The sequence below is a fragment of the Alligator sinensis genome, unplaced genomic scaffold (assembly GCF_000455745.1).
Source record: "Alligator sinensis unplaced genomic scaffold, ASM45574v1 scaffold284_1, whole genome shotgun sequence".
NCBI lineage: Eukaryota > Metazoa > Chordata > Crocodylia > Alligatoridae > Alligator > Alligator sinensis.
In genome coordinates, this window is record NW_005842105.1 from 690,308 (window position 1) to 714,250 (window position 23,943).

General features: G+C 38.9%; 1 protein-coding gene across 1 annotated transcript in view; it reads right to left on the reverse strand.

Moving 5' to 3' along the window:
- SPAST (spastin) overlaps positions 1-23,943 on the reverse strand; it is a 48,505-nt gene that overhangs the window by 23,496 nt on the left and 1,066 nt on the right. The window contains exons 2-7 of the mRNA XM_006024508.1: positions 23,862-23,937; positions 22,958-23,041; positions 10,669-10,764; positions 3,393-3,574; positions 2,399-2,532; positions 1,977-2,070 (exon numbers count right to left, since the gene is read on the reverse strand). Coding sequence (XP_006024570.1) covers positions 1,977-2,070; positions 2,399-2,532; positions 3,393-3,574; positions 10,669-10,764; positions 22,958-23,041; positions 23,862-23,937 — 666 coding nt within the window. The remainder of the gene's footprint in view (positions 1-1,976; positions 2,071-2,398; positions 2,533-3,392; positions 3,575-10,668; positions 10,765-22,957; positions 23,042-23,861; positions 23,938-23,943) is intronic.

Genomic DNA, 23,943 nt, shown 5'->3' on the forward strand with positions numbered 1-23,943 from the left:
TCCCTACAGACACATGGCATCAATTTCTCAAAAAAACAAAAACTCTATACTTGAATGTAAAATTGGCTCGTTAAAAAACAGAGTAGTAGGCACACTCACCTCTCAACCATTTATGGATAGTTTATTTTTTCCCCCCACCAAACAGTAAAAAAAAAACAAAACCTCTCAGCCTTTCACTTTTCATAAAGCCTTTAAATTATTGTGAACTTCTGCATGACCAAAGCAAATGACACTCTTCAGGGTGATCGATGAGCTCCTACAATCATCCCTTATGCTATTTAGCCAGTCTTCAGTAAGCAGCATGTAAGACTGCCGATAGCTATTTTTTAAGAATGCCTCAAATTCCTATAGTGCACTAGGGCATGTGGTTTTGCCTAGCAGTCACTGGCAAGATGCTGCCTCAAGAACTAGATCACTCTTTATCAATAGTGCTCAGTATATTCCTTTGCCCAACACTTGGTTCAAATATGTCCCCCAATTGGTAAACTAGTCCCAAGGATGTCTTCAGACAAAAATTGGTCTCTGCATGGCCTGTGCCCTTGCTTTTCCTTCTCAAAGATATAAGGCAGTTTACATCCAAATACATTTTTAAGCAAAGCGTTCATGAAGCTAAAATTAAACAGACAGTCTGATTTTAAAATATTTCCATGTAGTTTTTGCATCTTCAATAACGTAGCAGGATGTTAACGTAAGACTGCAAAAACTGAAAGTTACTTATTCTGTAAATAGTTCTATACCTTGGAAAGTAAAGTACCACCTGTGCGGGATTCTCATTCTTAAATCTTTACAACTCTCATCTCCAATTTATTAATCACTGAGGGCAGTAGTAATGAGAAAGGCGGCACAAGCTAGGCCCCCAGCATGCTATACAATGTTAGCGATGCCTTGTTGAGATCCTTTACCTATTTGCAAAATTGTCTTTTGGCCTCATGTAGTTAGATTCTTTTCAAACTCCAGAGGTCATTGCCTTGAGTGTTTGGTATGCTTTAGTAGTACTTGCTTTTGGCAGCTACTGAATGCTCTTGGCATTCCAAGTTTGTATGGCTCAACACTTAACTAATGTGCCAGCAGTTATCCAGTTACACAAATAAACTCTGCTGGGTAACACCACACTCTTACTATGGCACGTCAATGCCTATTTTATTCCTATAAGCTAGCATCTGTGTATGCACGCTTTGCTGGTGAAGCTTATTTTTGTTAAATGTAGCGTTTCTCCTGATGCTGCAGGGGATTTATTTATTTTTTAATCAGGTACTGTGCTTTTGGAGAAAGAAAGACTATTCAATAGCTTCATATCCCTGCCTTGTGTCACAGGACTATGCCCAAGATTGAGGCAATTCAGTAAGTGAAGAACGCCACTGTGTGTATACATGAGTGCATGAGTTGAGAAAAGCTAGGATGCCATTCTGATAGTTACCTTGGATTAACAAAACCACAGTTTAAATCTAAACATTAGCGTGCACCTACTGATTTTAAATGTTAAACTGTGCTGCTGAAAGTCAGACCTTAGAGTCAGCCTCAACTTATAACACACAAAACAAACCCCACAAACGTCTTACTGGAACACTAAATAAGTTGCCCTTCTATCAGACGTAGTACAAACATTGACACCAATTGATATATTACTGAACTGTTCACGTTGCTCCTTAGGGCCATTACAACTCTATAGCTTCCAAGTTATTAACAGGCAAATATCATAGAAATATTGGCATAGACAACGTTCAAAGATCACTCAGAAATGCTCCACACAGCAAGCACAGATTGTCAAATCTTTCTATAGCTCCTAGCAGAATTTTCCAAAAATGCAGATAAGGCCACAATATATGAACTCCACACCTCATTGAGAGTTAATATTTCAACTAGTGGATTGTAGGATTTAATTTTACAAGAAGGAACATACATTGTCCCCTGTATAGCGTTTCTCAGCTGCTTCAGAAAGGTAAAAAATATATAGTGAACATTACTCAATTACTTACCTCAGGTCTGAGGGAGGGAAGGATAACAATTTCTTGCAGTGCTTGCTTAGCCAGCTCCTGCCCAGCAATATCATCAAATTTAACAGTTGGCCCACTAACAAAGAAATGGAATATCAATTAGTCTAACAATAGGACACTATTTTCTTGGACTGCAGCTGACTAACTGAATGCGTTTAACTGCTTATAAATAACCATTTTGAAGCTAGCTACAATTCATAATTCTGCACAATATGCTATAGAAGCATTAAGTCACTTTTAAAAAGGATGAAAATTAAACATTTCAATGATTTATCCAATGCAAAAAATTTACAAACATGGGTGTGCATTCTTTCCATAAAAGGAATAAGATTAGCTTCTTATTTAAAATATATCTTAAGAAGCTACATTTCTGAACAAAGTACATTTTTGTGCATTTGATTTACCTGTCAACAATTTCATTCAGAATAAGATTAGCAAGATTGCTGTCCACATTTCTAAAAATCTTCAAGTCTTTCTTTTTTCGAGCAGCCGTTGTAGGAGTAGAAGGCTTATTAGTTCTGCTATTTTTTGGAGTAACCTTAAGAAAACACAATCACTTGAAAAAGTAATACAATTAAAAAACATATGTAATAGGATTGTGTGTACATCACAAATCAAGTTCTAAAATTTAGTATAAAAAAAAATTTTAAATTGTCACATTTGACTATAGTAGTTTGTCACAGGCCACACTCACTATGCTAGAGCATTTCAGCCTTCAGCTGTAAGTTTTTTCAGAAGTTTAATACTAGTGCTGTTACAATATGAAGATTAGTCCGTTCACTTTCCATACAATGACTGATATTTTTCCAGAGAGCATTCATAAAGACTTTGAACTACTGCCAGTTTTGACATTTTCAGCCTTTTACTAGTGAAGCTACTTCTGTAATGCTTGGTAATGGAGCCCCTTCTTTTTCACTTCAGGCCATGCCAGTCATTCTAACAGTTTTCTATCTATTGTCCATTCTAATTATTTTCTCATTTTTTTCCTACACCAATTGTTTGATGTTTAGGGTAGATGTTCTGTCCTACTGGTGAAGGCGTTTTATTACCATACTTCAAAAGGAAGTGGAACAAAGCGATTTTCACGTTTTATGAGGAACATACAAAATATATTCCAGCACCAACTTAACTGTCAGGCAAAGGAGTTAGTTTTGTTTTTCATTTTTTCCTTTTGCTTTTTTAATTTCACTTTGGAACCAAGCCCATACATAGGAAGTTTCAGACATATAATTTAGCATTTAAAAAAAAAAGTTAAGTGACAAATATGTTGACAGCATTCATATCCTAGATTTCAACCTTGTGGTTATGAGACTGTAAGACATTAAACTAAAACCACAATTTGCCACAAGTTTTATACAAAGCATCCACTGACTGCTAATATTTTTGTCCTTGGCATACCTTGTGCGTTGAAGTTGCAGGATTAGTTCCTTGTCTAGATACGGCTGATATCGCACTGTAACTAGGAGTTCTATGGTGACCTGAAAGACCTGTGGGTCCAGTTTTTGCAACGGTTTTTGAACGAGGAAGAGAATTACTTGTGTGCGCTAATGGATCCTTCTTTTTTGGAACTGCTCCACTTTCTATAAAGGAAAAACCAATGCCATCGTGAGAATATATTAAATGATCAATATCCTATTAGCATAAAGAGTGTACTTCAAGTCATTTATTCCAACTTTGTTGCCTACAAGCTGAGACTTGTTTTTTAAAAAAGGTCAAAGCCTAATATTTTAATGATGCCATAAAAAAATATTATTCTGCTTAATTAGCCTTTTTTTTAAAAAAAAGAAAAAGCAGCTAACAGATCTCAAGCAAACTTCTTTTGTAAAAAAATGTTTATAAACAAACGTTGAATTAAGTCTCATAACGGAAAAAGGCATCTTGCATTACCTATAGTGGAGTATTACAGAGAAAGATGAATAAAAGATTCAAACATTTCAGGAGGTATAAAAATTCTACAGTAAAATCAGAAAGGTGACATCTCCAGTTGCCAGGTTCAGAGCACTACTTCCTCACAGAACTACGCACCGCATGATGGATGTTAGTTGGCAGTAATTTTATGAGCACTTTCCACATTTGTTAAAGTCATTTTATTCTGTCAAACTAAGATTTATAGAAATTCCCAACTTAAACAACTGAAGGTTGCAGTTTAAAAATCTGAGGGACTGAGAATAAGAAATTCAGAGTAGTTTCCTCAAACAAAAAACAAAAAACCCCCAAACCAACAACACCCTCCCCCTCTGAAGAAGCTTCCCTTACCATCATAACTCATGGGAATGTGGTTTTATTGTAAAGTATTATTAAAAAGAAAAAAAAAGTGTACACAAAGTGCAATACACTCCACATATGCCTGCCCTGATTCTCCTCCAAAGCAAGAAGGCAGGCTTCAGCAGGTAACCGACACTAACCACAGCTGGCTATATGTATTGAGCAGCTAATTTGGCTTGTAAAGTGAAGACGACAGGTATATACACTGGTTTCTGGTCTCAATTCAGAAGGTTCACATGGTAAAACAAGGTTCTCTGCCTCAGGACTGCCGAATGGCATGAAAATAAATAGCATCTATGGTCCAATAAAATCCAGACACACTGATAGAGGAGTGGTGTTGGTTCTTCTATCAGTATATACAGGAAGAGAAAGCAGTACACGTTTCCCTCACTTTATGCTGCACATGTTCCTGGAAAACGGCATATAACTTGACTTCGCATAAAGTGAATCCACTTTACAGTGTAACAAAAATAGGGATACGTTCCAAGACCCTGACTGTATTGACCCCCAGACCCATTTCTACCACTTTTACAAGACAATTTTGGTACTCACCAACAGCAGACAGTAGACACAAGCACAGAGTGGTAGTGAATGTTACCATAATGGGGATGGCAACTACAGGAACACGTGTTGCAGACAACGAGTGGGAAGCACAGATCCACACGGGAGACTATATTTTAGTGTGCATCACTCCCACAATGCACTGCACAAAGTAGCCAACTGTGGGCTTCCCCCACACCAACTGCATAAGAGAGAATTTACCTTGCATACATCCAATTTTTGGTATAAGAAGGGTCATTGCATGAGAGCAAATTTGTACATACAGAACCTGCATAAAGCAAGGGAAACCTGTATTTTGTAGCTTGTAATGGGAGCATGGAAAAAGCAGGCTTAAGGCAACTTCTAGTTAGATAAACGGACAAGGTAAAGTTAAGAAAGGTCATTTCATGAACTTTCACAACAGTTTAAAATGTTTTAAATAGAAGTCAGCAAAGACTGCAATGGAGTATTTTAATTAAATTTGCACACTTTCCCAAAAAGTTGGATATATGATAGTGTGGAGAACTCCCATAAGTCTCCTTGAGACTTTTTTTTTTTTTTTTTTTTTTTTTTTTTTTTTTTTTTTTAGAGAGAGAGAGAGAGAGAGAGAGAGAGAGAAATGCTATTGAGAAGTCAATTTCTGCCTAGAACATACTGCATGCTCTAGAGAAAGTACTTTCAGGAAAAGAAAAAAAAAACTTCTCATCTTTACCAAAACACACAAAAGTAGTTTAATAAAAATATTTCAATGAAATGGAACCCCTAGGTACTACAATTTTTTTTTAACAGAAACTCCCTTATCCAAGAGCCTGAACTTTCTCCACTGTAAGTTAGAAGTTTCTGAAATCACTGAACCATAATTAAGTTGCTGTGGGTGTTTATAACCATGAAGGACATGCTGGCATTGTAAATATTTTACAAGTCAAAACTCTGGTTTATGAGATTCACACACTTTTCAGGCACAGATTAGAGTTTAAGTGAGCCACATCCTAAGGAGTGTGTCTACTCTTGGCTGTGCATTATATTTAAAAAAAAAAAAAATTAAAAAGCTCAAACAAACAGCAAACTGCACATTTGTTGCAGAACATTCTGAGAGTCAGATCTAGTAATTTAAGAGGGGAGGGAGAGGGGGAGTCTGGCTAAAAGAACAAAAATGAAATCACTTCGAGGAAGTTTGTGAAGTTACCCAATGACTTCTTAAAAAGGTGAAAAATATTGTCCAGAAATTTCTTCATTCAGACCCTATGATCAATGACCAAACTTCCCAAAGGAGGACCGGGAGAGGGAAGAAGATTCTAAAGCTCATTCTGAAACTGAAACATATAAATCAAGATCAGGGTAAGAGGTAGTTTAATCTTAAGTACGACTATGGTTCACTCTAATTCTCTAGAGTGGTCCATGGGGGTCATGTTTTCTATATTTTAACTTCCGCATGTAAAAGACTTCAAACGGTGCTAAAAAAATTTCTGTCTAGTTATTTCACAGTTTCATTACAGCATAAAAGCAGAGTTCCCAACACTAGTTTCCACTGAGGAAATGAGTCACTGAAATATCTGATCAAACAGTTCAAAATACAAGCTTAAAATGGGTTGCCTTTCTATAAAGTGTGAATAAGGCTACAGCAGGGGTAGGTAACCCTAGCAGAGGTGCCAGAGTATGGCACTCAAAAGCAATTTGCTTGGCACATGCACCTTGGGGCGGATGACAGGAAAGGGGCTAGGACTGCACTGGCCCAACAAGGATCAGGCCCCTCATGGCTGCCCTGCTGTCCAGCCCTGGCACACTAACATCTTACAAGTTGAGGTTGCAGGTGTTTTTGGCAATCTGCCCTAAAACGATGCCAACCCCTGGGCTACAGTTTGCAACGCAGATTTGGGAACAGAGAGCTGTCTAAAAGGCTCAGATCTCAATATAAGGCAATTTTTGGCTCCCATGACTTTAAGCCAGTCTCATGGTTTCTGAGTGTTCAGGATCAGCAATAGTGACATCTTTTGCAGAATGACATACTGTAGGTATTTTAGAGGTAAACATAAGTACATTTTGCTCTGCATATGAAGTACCCAGAAGTCTCAAAACAGTTTTTTAAAACAAAAATTCACCCATGTTATACTACAGGTACTCCTCACTTAACGACCGAGTTCCGTTCCTGTGACTAGGTCATTAAGCAAATTGGTTGATAAGCGAGGAGCTGGCCCTTGATACTGCGTGCCTTGGCTTGAGATGCCGCGCTGCCATTTCAAAGACCAAAGTGCTTGTGCTTACAACCAGTTCTCGCTGGTCGTAAGTCCGCGCGGTCGTTAAACAGGTAGGTCGTTAAGTGAGGAGTACCTGTACAGTAAGACTAGTTTCTTCTCTGTGAGCAAACCTAACACACCAACACATTACATCTGTAAAAATATAACAGAAACAGGATGCAATCTGATTTAAAGAAGTCTTAGCATCTAGACATCTTGATAAGGATGAATTCCTACATAAAGAACTATGGAGATTTACTAATAAAAATGAGACTAAAATCCTGAACTGAAGCCAGGCTACCTGCAATTATCTGTGAAGTTCATGAATGTGGACAGCCCACCAGCAAAATGTCCACTCCGATTCCATACACCACTGTGTGTTAAAATTAGCACTGATCAAAAAGGCTCTGTGCACTTATTTATTTTTTTTTTTTCCAGTTAGCCTCAAAACTGAAAATGTAGGCTACAGTGACTAACATAAATGTAATGAGGGTAAAGACTTCCAGGCCATCATATGCAATAGCCTTTTGCTAAAATCTGCACTGGTTTATGTAAGGTAGTAAAAGATGTTCTGCTAATGGCCACAGGACAAGTATTCTGACCAAGATGTTATTTCACATTTAAATTCTGCAATGAAAAAAAACCCTCAAAAGTATCTAGTATTTGGCACTGTAAGGATTAGAACAGAATAATATCAATGGCTTAATCATAGTGGTATAATTGCATCAAACCAACCTTGGAATAATTTGTAGACTGAGTTTACAAAAGCTTGGTCAACACATGAATAAGTGAACATGTTTAAGTTAACAATGCCTACCGAAATAAAGTTTTCCTATAAGTCTTCCCTTGCCGTAAGAGAAATCCAAGAGCTAAAGTAGAAATCTAGCCTCACCTTGCTGCTTCCTTCTTTGCCAATACATAAGTTCAACGAGCGGTTGTAGCTGCCAGATACAGAAGCACAGACACAGACTGCCCAGCAGGGTATTAAGACCATCTGACATCTTATGTTTCTGCTCAATTCACCTACCAAAAACGCTATACTCTTATGCATCCAAGGCAGAAAGTAGCCAAAATTGAGTAAAGGATTTCAAAAGAATTGGTTGATTAAATTATGATGAAGAATACTGAACCTGACTCCACTAGAAGAAATGGACTGAACTATTTTTATCTAATAGCCATTTGAATCAGCTTTAGACAAAAGCACCAAAAAGCCCTGCTGAAGCACCCGGTCTACACAGATGCTGCAGAGCCGGGGTCAAACAAATGTGCTGCTTCTTCTGGTAAAGAGTGTGTGTGTGTGTGTGTGTGTGTGTGTGTGTGTGTGTGTGTGTGTGTGTGTGTGTGTGTGTGTGTGTGTGTGCGCGCGCGTGCGTGTGTGCGCGTGCGAGAGCGGGGGGTTGTTTTTTGTTCAGGTAATGCCCATATACTTGGAGGAAAGAACAATTCTACCACACAAGCTTAGGTCTCCTGACATCTTTTTACCACTTCAGACGAATCAAAGTAGAAAAGAGAAATTAGTCCAGCAATCCTTTACTGATTTCAGAGTCTTTTGTAATGAAATTCCTAAAAATCTTAATTCACATGGAACGCTTTTCACAAAACATTCTGAAATATGGCCAGCTAGCACCTTCTCCTCTGACAGTTACTAAGTTCAGAGACATCGTTTCTCAAATCTAAATCAGTAACCAAACTTCTCTCCATCAGTCTTAGATGGGGGGGGGTGGGGGTGGGGTGATGATACAACATTTCATGATTCATAGCATGACAAGTCCTGCTCTACCACAGATTTCTCATGTCATCAAGGGCTCATCACTGTCTCGTCAGCTCCCCACCTTTGAAACAGAGTTATAGCACTTCCTACCCATACATGGCTCTTATAAAGATCAATATATTGAAGGTTGTAAGGCACTCTTATTATAGGAGTTCTGTAAAGTATCCAAAATACAGTTGCAAAAATTAAAGAGATTATTTCATGTATTAGGGCAGACTGATGAAACTGGACACTTCTTAGAGTATCAAACTGCATCCTGAACTGAGTGTAGAACTGAAGCTCTTTGTAAAGTTTTAAATTCGTTATGGAAATCAGTGCCATTTTGTTGTTGCTCAGAACTTCTCTTTTGGGGTTGTGTCTGTGATGAGGGGAAAAAAAAAAAATCTTTCTATTACAGATGAAGCAGAATCCTTCTCCCAATTTGATTCTTGCCACGAAGGATAGAATAGAGCTTATAACTGGGAACGTCTGAAGTGCAGCAAATAAATGCTACAATTATCTGCATGCTGTCTTCAATTCTGGTAAGAAATATAAAACCACTTTTTTCTAGGACACAGAAGGGGTGGAGAAAATTGAGCAGAATTAAGAAGGTTAGCACATGAAAGACAAAGCAATCTGTAAGCAGCTTTGGGCAGAATGCTGACCAACAAAGCAGCATATTCCATTTATGGGCTAAACAAATTAAGATCAGCAACCAAAGGTTATGTTTGAACATTTCATAGCATGGGTGCTTAAGCAGAGTTTCTTAGGTAGACACATAACTGTCAACTTAAAATAAATCAGACTTAAAAATCAAATACAAGAAACAAAAAGTTAGTGTAATTGTAAAGTTACATAAGAGGGTTTTTTTAATTTTATAGTCTAATTTTTCCATAGAACTTTTCCACTTCTCCACTTGTGTAACTTGCATGCCAGAGAGACAATAAAGCAGTAACTATAGAACCATAAAGATAGACATAATCAAATAAATTATTTAATACTTTTAAGTAAGTTTCAAATTGAGTCACTTTAACTGGCAAACTGTTTTGCTATTGCTTTAGGGTTTTTTGCCAATTATGTTGCATTTTAACCTCTTAAATATTATCATTATGGTCTGCATGGAAAATAAATTAATAAGTTGTGTTCATAGTTTTGACTATACCATGCTTTTAGTTTAAAAAAATCCTTCAATTCTTAAGATAGCTTATGAGTCTCAGAAAGGTTTTTGCTCCATACATGCAGGCAAATTAGAAATAAGTGTCTCCTGATACTTTCAGTATTCCTGGCATATTTTTGGAGAAAATTAATTCTACACTTGTTAGATTGAAGACCAAATCACAAGCAATGGTAGATAACTTTTACTTTGAGCAAATGGTACAGTTACATATAGAAAAATTATATCTAATCTCACCAAACTAAAATAGCACTGATAGTATTAATAGTATTAATGTTCACTTGCATTATAAGCCTAAAAAAAATCCTACATATGCCATCACTACAGAAGTAACAGTTTGCTAGTAGCCTTGATATTTGGCATTTCCTGATACTTGAACTATAACACACGACCATAATATTGCCCTTAAAGTATGTAACAGGAAAGGTGCTTTCACAATTGTGACTATGATATATCTTTTGGATTCTGGCGTTTAAAAACCTTATTCGGGCCAGAAGACAGCCAAGTACTCTAACAGAACAAATAATATTAACAAATACCTTTGTAAGAATGGACGGTATTTATATAAAACCTTTAGAATAGAAATGAGCACATAGATTTTTCAAAGTAAACATGGGGCCAGGACACACAGCATTCCATAATTTCCTTACAATATACCAGAAACTGATAGACATCCCCCGATTAATTAGGTGCTGGTGAAACCAAACCCACCTGACTGGAGATGTCCATTGCGGCATGCCAGGTTAGTACTGTCATTATAGACCTCCATTTGCGGCTTGGAAATTTGCAAAACTGCCTGCAGCTTCTCTATGCAACAAACAGAGGGGAGGGAAAAAGGACAAAATAAACAAATAAAAACAAAAATGAACCAATGAACTTTATGTACTCTAATCACACAGAAAAGTCAAATTTAGCTTCAGTCTCCTTTGTAAAAGTATTGCTGCCTATTCTAATTGTTTTTGAAACTGTAAGTTGTATATAGCTATATTCATAGATATAAACTAGCTGTCAGTAGCTAAAATAAACCAAAATCAAAGCATCAGGATTTCCCCTTCCTTTTCCTCTCCAAGTTAATGCATAGGCTTTGTGCAATAAACCCGGTGCTCAAAGTTCTTAATTAATGGCTCCCATTGACCAACTTCAAGGAGTAGCTCCTTTTTCCATATATGATACGCTTCATTTGAAGGTCAAGGGGGAAGCAAATGAAAAACAAAACCTAGTCCACATTTTTCAGTTAACTCCTCTGCTACAAATAAATTTTACTTGTCAGGTTTGATATTCAAGATACTGGATGACTTTCTAGATGTCATATCTGAATAAAAGTCTATTTAGGTCTTACTCCCTAGGCCACCATGTACAATTTTGAAGTTCCATAAAATACCCTTATTTCTGAAGAAGTTAAAACTAATTTCAGTAACATCTGAAAGCTAATTTCATGAAAACAGCTTACGATTGAATAAATAATTTAAAGGGACTCTCTCATAAAGAGTCATGACACTAAGTAAGTCTGTTCATGGCACCTAGTCCATTCATAGTATTGGGCCTTTACAAGTTCATCTCTCTCAGCTTTTTTACTTTAAATAGATACACTCACCTTCCCAAGTCCTGCTCTGCTAATGCTAACCTTTATCATCTACATATGTCAGGTTCCTCAACAGAACTTAGCCTTCATGCTAAGTTTCTACAGTAATGGGCACAGTAACAAAACCCAAATAAAATACAAAAACCCAGAACCCGATTCCATATTGATGCACAGAATATAGCCTAAAGCCACTGCCTTATTTTCCTCTCTTTAAAACCTCTTAAAACATTGCCAGATACAATCTGCTAAAAAAAAAGAAAAGATGCTGGAAGTAGTCTTTTTTTAACTTGTTTAGTACCAAACTATTCTCATTACTGTTCCTAAGTATTCCAGCCCCCACACCTCCAGCTCCTTTTAAGGGCTTATTACATCCATTTTGCCAAAGAGCACTGTGTTAGACAACTTTGTTTATTATGGATATAGATATCTTCAACAACAACAACAAAAAAGAAAGAAAGAAAAATAAGGACAACTGGTAGGGGCTCTTCATAACTTACCAACATGAGTGCATTGATATATACCGTATTTACTCGAATCAAAAATGACTCCGATTATAAGATGACCCGCCCCCAATAATACAATTCTATATAGAGAAAATTTGTAAATTTGATATTTTTTTTCCAGGTATAGAGCCTAATTATTCTGGAGGTCTGTCTTAAATTTGTCCCCCTCCCACTGCCATAGCAGGGAAAACAAATATGGGAGTCAAGTAGCCCTTTGCCCCTCACCAGCTTCTTTCCCTTGCAGCCCCTTCCCCTCTCCCCCTAACTGTCAGACATTGCTCTTCCTGAACACATGGAATTGAGGAGTAAATTTGAAAACACTGACGTTAAAATAAATTTGTATGTAGTACCCATAGATTTAGTTCACTTCTTGAAACTGCTGCAAGTTTTAGCACAGGCACTCCATAAGCATATTTTAACTAACACTTTGGCACCTGCTTATGTACAGAACAAACTATGCACAATATTAATCCAAAGCCAAAGGGTTCACAACTTATCATATAATAAAGTTAACTGGGCTGGGCCCCAGGGAGTCAACAGCATTTCAAGCCATGGTGACCCCACAGCTCAGCACTACTCAGTATGCATGTGTACTCCAGACACCCAGCACAAAGGATCCACCCATGTGCTAATTAGCCTTGCAAAATCATGACAAGAACACCCAGTGCTAGTCATGAGTCCCGAGATCCTCCAAAAATTGATATGCAGATGAAGCGCAAGGCAACCTGGTCTGGCTTCACTTCAAGGAGGGTGGGGCCCCACTAAACATATGCGACAAGCTGGGAGAGGGCCTGACCAATGGATGGTGGGTGAACTGTTTGAGGCACCGTTTTGTGATGTTTGCCAGGCATCTAAAGCTGGTGAAGAAACCGCAATCCTTGGAAAAGGGAAAAAAAGTGCAGCTCAATTCTGGGAGTGGAGAGGAAGCTGAAATTTCTGCAATGTGGCTGCTCACCATGACGTGGAAAAGGAGTAGATGCTATGGGGGGCTGCACTCAACAGCATTGTCATATATCTGAGTTAGATAGGCTGTGCTAACCTATATTTGTTGCCCACTCGAAAGGCCCACCAAACTGCCCCAGGCAAACATGACAGTGGAAGGTGTAAACAATTAACTACCTACTCTGGTGCTACCCAGAAACCAAGGGGGTGTGGTGAATAATCTTTACTCCTTGTGGTCATGACCGGGGTCAAGACCCTAAACATAGGGACAGTACTGTTCAGTCACGTGACCAAGCAGCAGGGGACCTCAACAGCCCGCTTGGACCGGTTCATCTCCTGCCTCAGAAACTCATACGCAAGACCAGGAACCTGCTCATGTATAGGCACACAAGCCTCCCAGTTGAGGGCTGTGTCAAAATGGGACAGAGATGCAGGGATACTACAGGAAGTTGCCAGAAGACATCAGGGAGATGGCAGAGATCATGTCGAAAAGAAAGACTGGCACAGACTGTTCAGAGGTGGGACAACCAGTGAAAGTGACAACAACCACAATGACAGAGACGACCACAACAACAACAATTAAAGTGATGAGGGAAAGGACTGGGGAATTGGGAAGGCGAGTTGGAAGGGATGGTAGGTGGAGGAGAGATGAGGAGATGCAGAGGTGGTCCTTTATGCAATTGTTATGGCTAACACGCACACACACACACTTGCCCAATATGGGCCATTAATTTTATAACCACACTCAGTGCTGGCTGCATTTAATCAACTTAATAGTTGATTTCCATTGCTAAGCATGTGCTGCTTTTGGGAGCAGTTTAATGACAGTCAATGCATTTAATGTGGTTTCCTTGTATGTGAATGTAAAATGAGGGGCTTCCCCCCCCCCCCCACATACTGACTGGGGGGAGAAAAAACTGGTCTTGTATTCAAGTAAATACAGCAATACACACAAATAGTTAAGATTTTAATTCATTTACCTATGGCAGAACACAGGCCATTTCTTGCAAAAAAACAAACAAAACAAACAAAGAAAAAAACAACAAAAAACCAAACCCTCAGCCATTTTCATTAGGGTCAACATCTGATGTAATAGTTAAAAATCCTTCTTCTCTTCCTGCATCCTTACACAAGACTCTCTAAAATAAAAGTATCTCCCTGCCGATCCCTAAACTTTTCTTCAATAGGGCTATATCCCCTGGAAGAACCTTAATACCAACTCCCAGGTTGGCGTTTCCTCTTTTAAAGACAAAGCTGTTGTTCATGTTTTTATTTGGAGTGAATGTATAGTAAAAGCAAGAATTAAGTATGAATATTATGTTATCCTTGTCAGATTAGTGTATTCTAATCCAAACCCAAAGTTTAAAATGCCATTCATTAACTTTAAGTTTTACAGCGCCCAAGTACCAATGTAGTGGATAGAGAGGGAAAATTAACTGATGATATTTTGGTAACTGAGGTCAAGTCATTTTGTAAGAGTAATTTTACAGCACGGCTGAAGGTGAAAATACCTCTTCCTGCACAAAACATTCTACCTGGTGAAGGAAACATAGGAAATTGAGCTGAATGTTCAAAGTCCAGTCAAAATACTGGAGGCCTATTTAAACTCTAGGACAACACTTCAATGAATCACTTGATTCTGAAGCCAAAAAAGGAGCACTCCACTTGACCTAACTTATACAACAATCAAAATTGCATCTATGCTGTACGCTTATGTTTATTAACCTTTAGTGAATTAGTAACTTTGTGAAATGTACATGCTTATATAGTTAGCTGAACACTTTTGCCAAAGTCTTGAGCAAACTCTTAGAAGCTTTTATTGCACCTTGAAAATAGTGCACAACAAATTGGGATGCTAAAAACTTTTAAACCTTGTTGGCATAAAAATGTACTAAGCAGGTCAAGCTGGAAAAGAAGTAAATGTATAAGGACAGCAGGTATTATTCAACTTGGATAGCTGCTCTTAATGATGTGCCAAGTACATATCAAAAATAAGACGTATGTCCTTGCTAAATTTCTCAGTATTAAATCTTGTTCAACTGACAGTTCTTCCAACACACTGGATTTCTCAGAAATCCCAGAACTAAAGGATTTCTCAAAATATCTCCTCTGTAAGATACTCACACACTGACTTTGGAAACAAATTTGAAAGAGACTGAAAATCTGCCACCACTGTGCTATAACCCTAGGAGAGCAGAAAAGAAGAGCAGGAAGCTTGTCAAAATGAACAAATTACGCAAAGTTAAGGAGAGAGGAAATTTACCATGCATCAGCTACTCAAGAGGCAAGAAACAGTTACTACAATCCCACAGCAAGAAAAAGCATCTTCTAAGTGAAACATCTAAGTTACCACCATTTAGCTCCTACTTACCACAGTACAGGAGCAGATGCACAAAAGTTGAAAATGAGGCTGTTTCATGTAAGTCTGTGTAATGTGCTATCCAATCTGCACACCAAAAATGTAGGCCTTATATTTCCTTACATGCCCCTATTTCTATTAAAGTCCTGTTTATTAGTGGTAAACTAACCGATTTGTTAGACAACATAATCCACTGTTCGTTTAGCACTAGTAAGCACTATAAAAAAGATGACATGAAGAAATATATACTTTATTTCCTTGCAAGTCCATTTATGTCGTGTAATGGTTCTCCCTATCAGTTATTAGTTAACTGGTAAAAGGGTACCACTTAAGATAGACTGAACTGGCTCAGGGTTCAGGACAAAGGCACAGTAAACTAGGTCAGCCCACAGTAAGGCAGGTCAGTCCACAGTACAATTATCCAATATTGTTCCAGATCAATGGAAAGATCTTTTTCTGCAACACTGAAGCCCAACATCAATTCACCCATGTTTCCACCACCACAGTGATCTAGTGTTCATAGTGCACATAAAACAGTGTAAGTTCAGTATTTAAGGGGACACCGCTGTAAAATCCCACCCCCAAAAACATTTTTTTTCATTTAAATGTAATACATTGGACCAGTGTAAGTAAGTGTCCAGTATATTAGAGACTTGAATTCATCTTGGGTTAAAAGGAAAAAAGCCTATTTCACAAGAAATTAGATGACCTGTGTTCTCCTCTGTTCCCTCTCCCCTCTAGGGAAAAGTTCCCTTTTCATTTAAAAATGTTCACTGACAAATAAAGAAGGGGCAAAATTCTCGACTGGAAAAAAAATCTATTTTAACTTTGTTACTCTGGGGTGGGAGGAGGGATTGTGGGGGGGGGGGAGAAGAGAATGGAGATAAAATTTATTTAAATTTAACCAAAAAAATGCAGTCTAATACTTTTTCCATATTACTTTATTCCAGTGCATGTGAACATTAAAGACAAACTCTTAGAGGCTATTTACTAGGGGTGTGTGAAGCAGGCAGTATTCAATTTGGATTCGGCCTGATTCAGGGGACAGTGATTCGATTCGCTGATTCGGATCACTCTCCCAATTCAGTTCAGCTGAATCTGAATCCGAATCTGAAGATTTGATTCTGATTTGGAGAATCAGTGATTCGGCCACAGACACAGCTTTATATGTTTTTTCTACATACCTTGAGGTACCAGGCGTGGCTCATTAACACTGAGATGCTGGGGTGGATGGAGCATCCCATGAGAATGCAGGGGGGTCTCCCACGCACTTGGCAGTGGACCTGAAAATGGACCAGAAGTACTTTGCTTCCATGGGACACTCCATCCACCCCACCATCTCAGCGATCACGAGCTGCACCTGGTACCTTGAAGTACGCAGAAAAATCATATAAAGCTGTGTCTATGGTTGAATCGTTGAATCTCTCTCCAAATCAATTCAGAGGCTTCCAATTTGATTTAACAAGATTAAAGGGTCTCTTGATTCGATTCAGAGATTTGCCTGCCGAATCGGTCCGAATTTCCTCCGAACTGAATCAGCAACCAAAGCTTCGCACAGCCCTACTGTTTACTATGTCTAGCAGGCAAATCAATATTCTCATTTAGACAGAATTTATGTTTGACTTCTCTAAAGAAACTTAGTTATGAATCGGGTATCCTTTTACTTAAAATTTCCTAATTCTTGGATTTCTGTTCTAGTATGTTTCGTATGTACAAGTTTAACTGAAGTAAAAAATGCCCAGATGAAAAATCTGAAGTAGATACCACTTTTCCTATTAAAGTTGGGAAGCATCTTTTTCTCATGAGGGAGTTACTAGAAACCATTAAACCTTTGTGTGTAAACTTGGTTGGGGTTTCTGCCTTTGGCAGTGTTGATAAAAGACATATGGAACTATCTTTCAGTGAATGGAAAATAGCCACCCCTCTTAACAACAAGCATTTTCCCCAACATCCTGTATTTTAGAATCTTAAGCAAAGCTGAAATGAGCAGATCCACACATAGGAAGGTCTGACCTACCACCCTCCTAATCCAAAAATAAGGGCAGGGAGGGGAAATATAACAGGGAGCCCTTACACTGTTACTGGGAGAAGGCTGGTGGACAAACAGAGTCCACACAGGCCCTTTGAGGTAGTTCTTGTGGCTCAACAGGATAGGAATGTAGATAAAAACAATACAGGAAGAGGAGACAGGGTTTCAGTACCACCCTTAGCAGGGCAATTTATAACACTAAAATCAAGCAGGCCAACGAGAGAACACCGGGCTCACACAACAGGATAGGATGGACTGGCTGGAGAGGAAGGGACTTACCAGTATAAAAGTCTCTCTCTCAGGCCAGCAGACTCATGCTAGCCCTGACTGGGGAAGGATGAGGACCTGCCAGGCAGTCTGCTGTGGAGCCTAGAGGGGCGGTAAGGGAAGCCCCTGACATGCAGACAAAAAAGCCACCAGTTTTGTTTTAAGTTTGTTCAGAGTGGGGATGATTTAAGTTCATCTTATTCCTTTGTTTTGGGAGTCCCTGCTGTGCTTATTCGTTGTATTTTAAGTTTAATAACCAGAAGACCAAATTATGGCTGGAAGGCATCATTAGGAGGCCACACATGCATGACCAAGAGCCACGGTGCATTTTAAAGCCCTACCTGGGGCAAGGGCATTAGTAGAGAGAAACAGAGAGGAAAAGATGGAAACTGAGGCATGCTGCAACCAAGAGGGCCAGAGCCTGAGACCCAAGAAAGAGATAGGCTGGGGCCAAGAAGCTGGGCCAGAGCCAATAGGCCTGAGCTAGAGGCCAACAGCCAAAGTAACCTGAGGGCCAAGGCCAAGGGCTGAGTCCTGTACAGGAGAGTGAAGGACAATCAAGTGACATCTGTGAGGCATGGGCCTTTTATGAGGGAGGCTAGAGCCCACAATTGGAGCCCTTAAGGTTTGCTTAGGTCCACTAGGGTCATGAGTTATGACTGCTGAGTTTAAGTCATGCCAACAGGGGATGTGTAGTTCTGACTGGGCACGTGAGCTGCCCTTAGAAAACAGGCAAGGTCCCGTTAACAGACAGAAAGCCCAAAGACCATATACCGAATTTGCTAGGCACCATGGAGATCACTCTGGGACTCATGGTCAGCCTCCTAATCAATGTAAAAGGAACATCAAGCAGTGGCAGGTGAGAGAGGACCTGCCTAATACAGGACCTGGATTAGAGCAGGCCTATGGTAGCCACAGGGGGCATCATGGCAGCCCTCAGAGCCCAACCTGCAACAGAAAGTTTGATTATTTATTTATTCTTAAGTCAATTAATGCTGTTCAGCTGCAATTTTATCACTACTATAACACTTCTGATGCAATGCTACTCAATTCCAAGCCTCCACATATTCTTATGAACATGAAGTCCTTTCTTGTGCCTCTTGATTTATACCGACTAGGGTGGCCTGATTCCAGTGTTTGTGATGCTATGAGGATCTTTAAAATATTCAGGTTCATCCAGCCTCCTGAATAATTGTGCATGGCTGTCATTCTTAGGAAGCTGGAACAATCTGTCTCAATTGAATAAAAATTGCACCACTGAATCCTCCAATCCAAAGCACAGAAATTTGGAAATTGAACATCAAGCCTTACAAAAGGTATAAGATCTTCAGCCGACTTACAGATGTAAAAAGAAAAAAACCAAAACACCCAGAACTTTACTTTCAGCTCAGGATGCCACTGCACCAAGCCCAGCACATGTCCAGAAGAGGCATTGTGTTAGTCGTACCCGGGATGCTCAACGTCTGTATACATCACGTTCTTCAGCAGGGCTTTTTGGTGCTTTCATCCAATAGCTGATTCAATCTAATACCTGATTCAATCAGCTATTAGATAAAAGCACTGAAAAAGCCCTGCTGAAGCGCCCAATCTATAGAGACACTGGGAAGCCAGGTCAAACTAACATGCTTCCTTTTCTTGTGAAGCGCGGTCTTGTTTTGCCTTTTTCCACTTCTGTAAGCAGTCTAAATGGTTTAAGATGGAAGTAAAGAAAGGTAGATAGTTAAACTGCCTGTCAACCAACAATAAAGAAGGCTCATTTATTCTATCATGAGATATTTAGAGCTGCAAAATATTTAAGAGTTGATTCTGGCATTAAAAAGGAAAAACCCCATGCTTTCTTTGCTCTGCCTAACCCCATTTTCTTCTTTATTACACCAAATTTTGAACAGGTGCTGAAATACTAGTGATGAAGGATGCTGCCATATAGAACAGACTAAACTAAAATAAATTTGCACTAAAACAAACTAAAATAAAAAGTTTCAACTAGAATAATGCAGAGCTTCAGGACCCTACTTCATTTGTTACTTACTAGTACTTCATTCTTCTGAGGCTGCACATTGAACAAAGCATGGAAATAACATGCAAATCATATGCATTATGGTAAGCTTTAAGATGCAGAATTAAATTTGCACATACCACATTAAACTTTCTGACTTCAGCATTTCACTTGTGCAGTCTTTACCTTCTTTTAGCATACCAACATGCAACTCTGTTAGCCACCTAGCACACTGCCATAATAGGGGTAAAATAAGATCAGATACTGCATGCAACATGCAAATGTTGTTTAAAAAAATTATACTGACTTTAGATCAGATCAGATCAGATCAGATCACTTTTGTCTTTTTTTCTCCTGTCACACCAACCTAACTGTAACTGAAGTCATCTAGGAATAATCTGTTCCAGTTCATTTACTTGGTGCACCCAAAAAGCAGAGCATAACTGGTTTTACTGTCATGTTCCTCAACTACACCATTTAACCACTACTCTGGGAGGCAGCTCACATACAGGCTTTCTGCTATACTCTTCAATTTAATATTAAGTTATTTAATATTAAGCACAAGTATTAATATTAAACAGTAGAAGAGCCAGTGCAGTGAAGCAAAAAATCCTGCACAGGCTGGAAAATGGAAACAAGCAGACAGTGGATGGCAGCTCAGGAAAACTATTCCCCCTTTCCATGTCAGTACACAAGACCAGAGACAATGGAAGCCAAAGCAAGAAGGCAGGGAATCATTTTCTTCCTTGGTATAATCACTCCATAATACAGAGGGCAATGGGAGCCAAATGAAAAGGAATTTTTATTCCCATACTTCTCTAGGTTTTCAGAAGAAATTAGGATATCTTGCCTCAAATTCAACGAACATAACAAGATGGCATTTGGCAGACATACAGTGGAATGAAATCTAAGCAGCATACTAGTGAATACAACAGAAAAACTGCTTTCCTTTGCCAATCAATACTTAGGAAGACAAAAAAAAAGCAGAAGAAAACACTTAAATGGAGTTTAAGAGAACCTTAACAAAATATTTAGGTACTCTCACAGAACATGTGCGTGCATGTTTGCTTGTTTTTAAATTGCACAACAACATGTAATTGTCAATCATTTCTGTTTTAAGTTTGTAGCATTTACATTGATCAAATGCAATGCATTTTGCTCATGAAATGATCTTCACCATCTATTTTAAATCCTAAAGTGATGAGAGTTTAAGTTATATTTCAGCAAGTTTAAAAGTCTTATAAGCAAGACTGAAGGACATCCATCAGGGATCAAATGCAACTGCAATCTTAATATACAAATGGTTTAACTGTATAATGATTACTTCCCACAGAAGACAGCTATACCTATACGGTTCGCCCAGGTACAAAATCCAATGCACTTTCCTAACTACAGCCACAAGTGATATCATAGGCAGTGATGGGTAGGCAGTGCCGAGTCACATCAGGGTCTATTTAGAAAAGTTGGATGTGGACAAATCCATAGGGCTGGACACAATGTACCTGAGGGTGCCGAGGGAGTTGGCAGATGTGACTGTAGAGCTGTGGGCCATTATCTTTTGAAAACTCATGGTGATTGAGAGCGGTCCTCAACAACTGGAAATGGACAAATATAGTACCCATCCTTAACAAAAAGCAAGAAAGAGGATCCAACGAACTACTGACCAATCAGCCTCACCTCAGTCTCTGGAAAAATCATGGAGAAGGCCCTCAAGCAATCCAATTCTAAGCACTTGGAGGAGAAGGCAATTAGGAATAGTCAGCATGGATTCACCAAGGGCAAATCATGCCTGACCAACCTGACTGCCTTCTATGATGAGATGACTGACTCTGAGGATGCAGGGACACCAGTGGATGTCATATACCTTGACTTTAGCATGGCTTTTGATACGGTCTCACACAACATTCTTGCAAGTAAGCCAAGAAGTATGGGTTGGATGAATGGACTGTGAAGTGGATAGAAAACTTGCTGGATCATCAGGTTCAGAGGGTAGTAGTCAATGGCTTGATACCTAGTTGGCAGTTAGTATCAAGTGGAGTGTCCCAGCAGTTAGTTCTGGGGGTGGTGTTATTCAATAGCTTAATCAATTACTTGGAAGCTGGGAAGTATATCCTCAGCAAGTCTGCAGATGAGACCAAGCTCGGGGGAAGTAGTAGACATGCTGGAGGGTAGGGCTAAGATTCAGAGAAAACTAGACAAATTGGAGGACTGGACCAAAGAAATCTCACAAGGTTCAATAAAGAGAAGCGCAAAGTCCTGCACTTAGGATGGAACAATCCCATGAACTAATACAGGCTGGGGACCAACTGGGTAAGCAGCAGCTCTGTAGAAAAGGACATGGGGCTTACAGTAGACAATATATTGAACATGAGACAACAGTGTGCCCTTGATGCCAAGACCACTAACGGTATACTGAGCTGCATTAAGAGTAGTGTTGCCAGCAGGTCAAGGGAAGCAATACTTTCCCTGTAGATGGCACTGGTGAGGCCACATCTGGAGTACTGTGTCCAGTTTTGGGCCCCCACTACAGAAAGGATGTGTACAAATTTGGAGAGAGTCCAGCACAGGGCAACAAAAGTGGTTAGTGGGCTGGGGCAGATGACTTCTGAGGAGAGGCTGGGGGAACTGGGCTTATTTAGTTTGGAAAAGAGAAGATAGGGCAAGGGGGATTTAACAGTAGCCTTCAACTACCTGAAGGGCAGTTCCAAAGAGGATGAAGCTAAATTGTTCTCAGTAGTGGCAGATAATAGGACAAGAAGCAATGGTCTCAAGTTGAAGCAGGGGAAGTTTAGGTTTGATATTATGAGAAACTCTCTCATGAGGAGGGTAGTAAAGCACTGAAACAGGCTTCAGAGGTTGTGGAATCTCCATCCTAAGAGGTTTTTAAGACCTGGCTAGACAAAGCGTTGACTGGAATTATATAGTTGAGGAAGGTCCTGCTTTGAACAGGAGGTTAGACTTGACCTCCTGAGCTTGCTCCCAATCTTAATTTTTCTATGATTCATTATAGTTGTAGTGCTTTCAAAGTAAATGCAAGTTTTACGAAATAACTTTAAGATACCCAATCCTTCCAAGCCTGGTAGTTATAATATGCTGTCCGACTACTGTAAAAGGAAGAGTGAACAGCAAAACCAAAATGGGTTATGAAATCCATAAGAAGCCAGCTGCAAGAGGGTGAAACTATACATGAAACTTTAAAGGGGGGTGGAGGGAGGGAATCTATAGAATCAATAGCTTATTTGCTCTCCAAATTTAAAAATGAAATATCATAAAGCATGATGCATAGAACAAACTTTCCAAAGTCATGAATAGTAACTAGTACCTAGAAGCTGCAAACGATCCTTGGCCATAGCCATATTAGTCATCATTTTAGACTGTAGACGTCGTGCTCGTTCACACTGATCACCTTGCAAAGAGTAAAAAAAGTCAACATTATTGGAATATTAGATTAAGTACTTAGAACACCCACCTCCCTCTATCCTTGTAAAAGTGACACTTACCTCTTTCTTAACCACTCCCCCACCCCCAAAATTAAGAGGCTTTTGGAATGAAGTTATTTAAACCTTAGTTAAGAATCCTAAAGAACATTTCTTTTTTTTTTTTTTTTTTTGGGGGGGAAGGGGTGCATGAAGAGAAGAAAAGCCATTAAGCATACTATCACCAGCCCAAGGAAATTATCTTGAGTTATATTCATGGAGCATAAAAATACATAGCAACAATAATATACAATTTTATCCAGGGACCTAAACTCTAGAAGATAAAATTGGAATTCATGCTAAGAAAAAAAGTCAGTAACAGATATTTTCTGTTACATAAGTTTTACTGGGCATTTTCATGATCCAAACTGTCCATGATTTTGAATATCCTGAATATACTTAATCAAGATTTGCCATTACAGTGGATCAAAAAAATAAGTTAGGACAAAATTAACAGAGCAATGGTTCTATTTTAAAACCAAAACAGAATTTTAGTTACATAAGTGTTTCTCATTTCGCTATATGGAAAAAAGTTAAACGGCATTGTCAAAAGCATCAAACTCCATTAGGAAATATTCTGCAAATACTTGTCTAGCACCCAGTTGAAACAATGTTTATTTTGTAAAATGATCCCCCTCATCTGACAAGTGTGAAAAGCTGCTGAACTTTCCTCCTTTTCTGAGAAAAAGTCACAAAGTGCTTTTTGTCATTTAAGTCAAAACTTTACACAAGATTAAAAAATGGCTTTACCTTGACCAACAACTAAAACAGCTATTCCTTTTTCCAGTTCTTCAATTCCTTTCTTATACCATTCAATAGCTTGCTCCTTTTG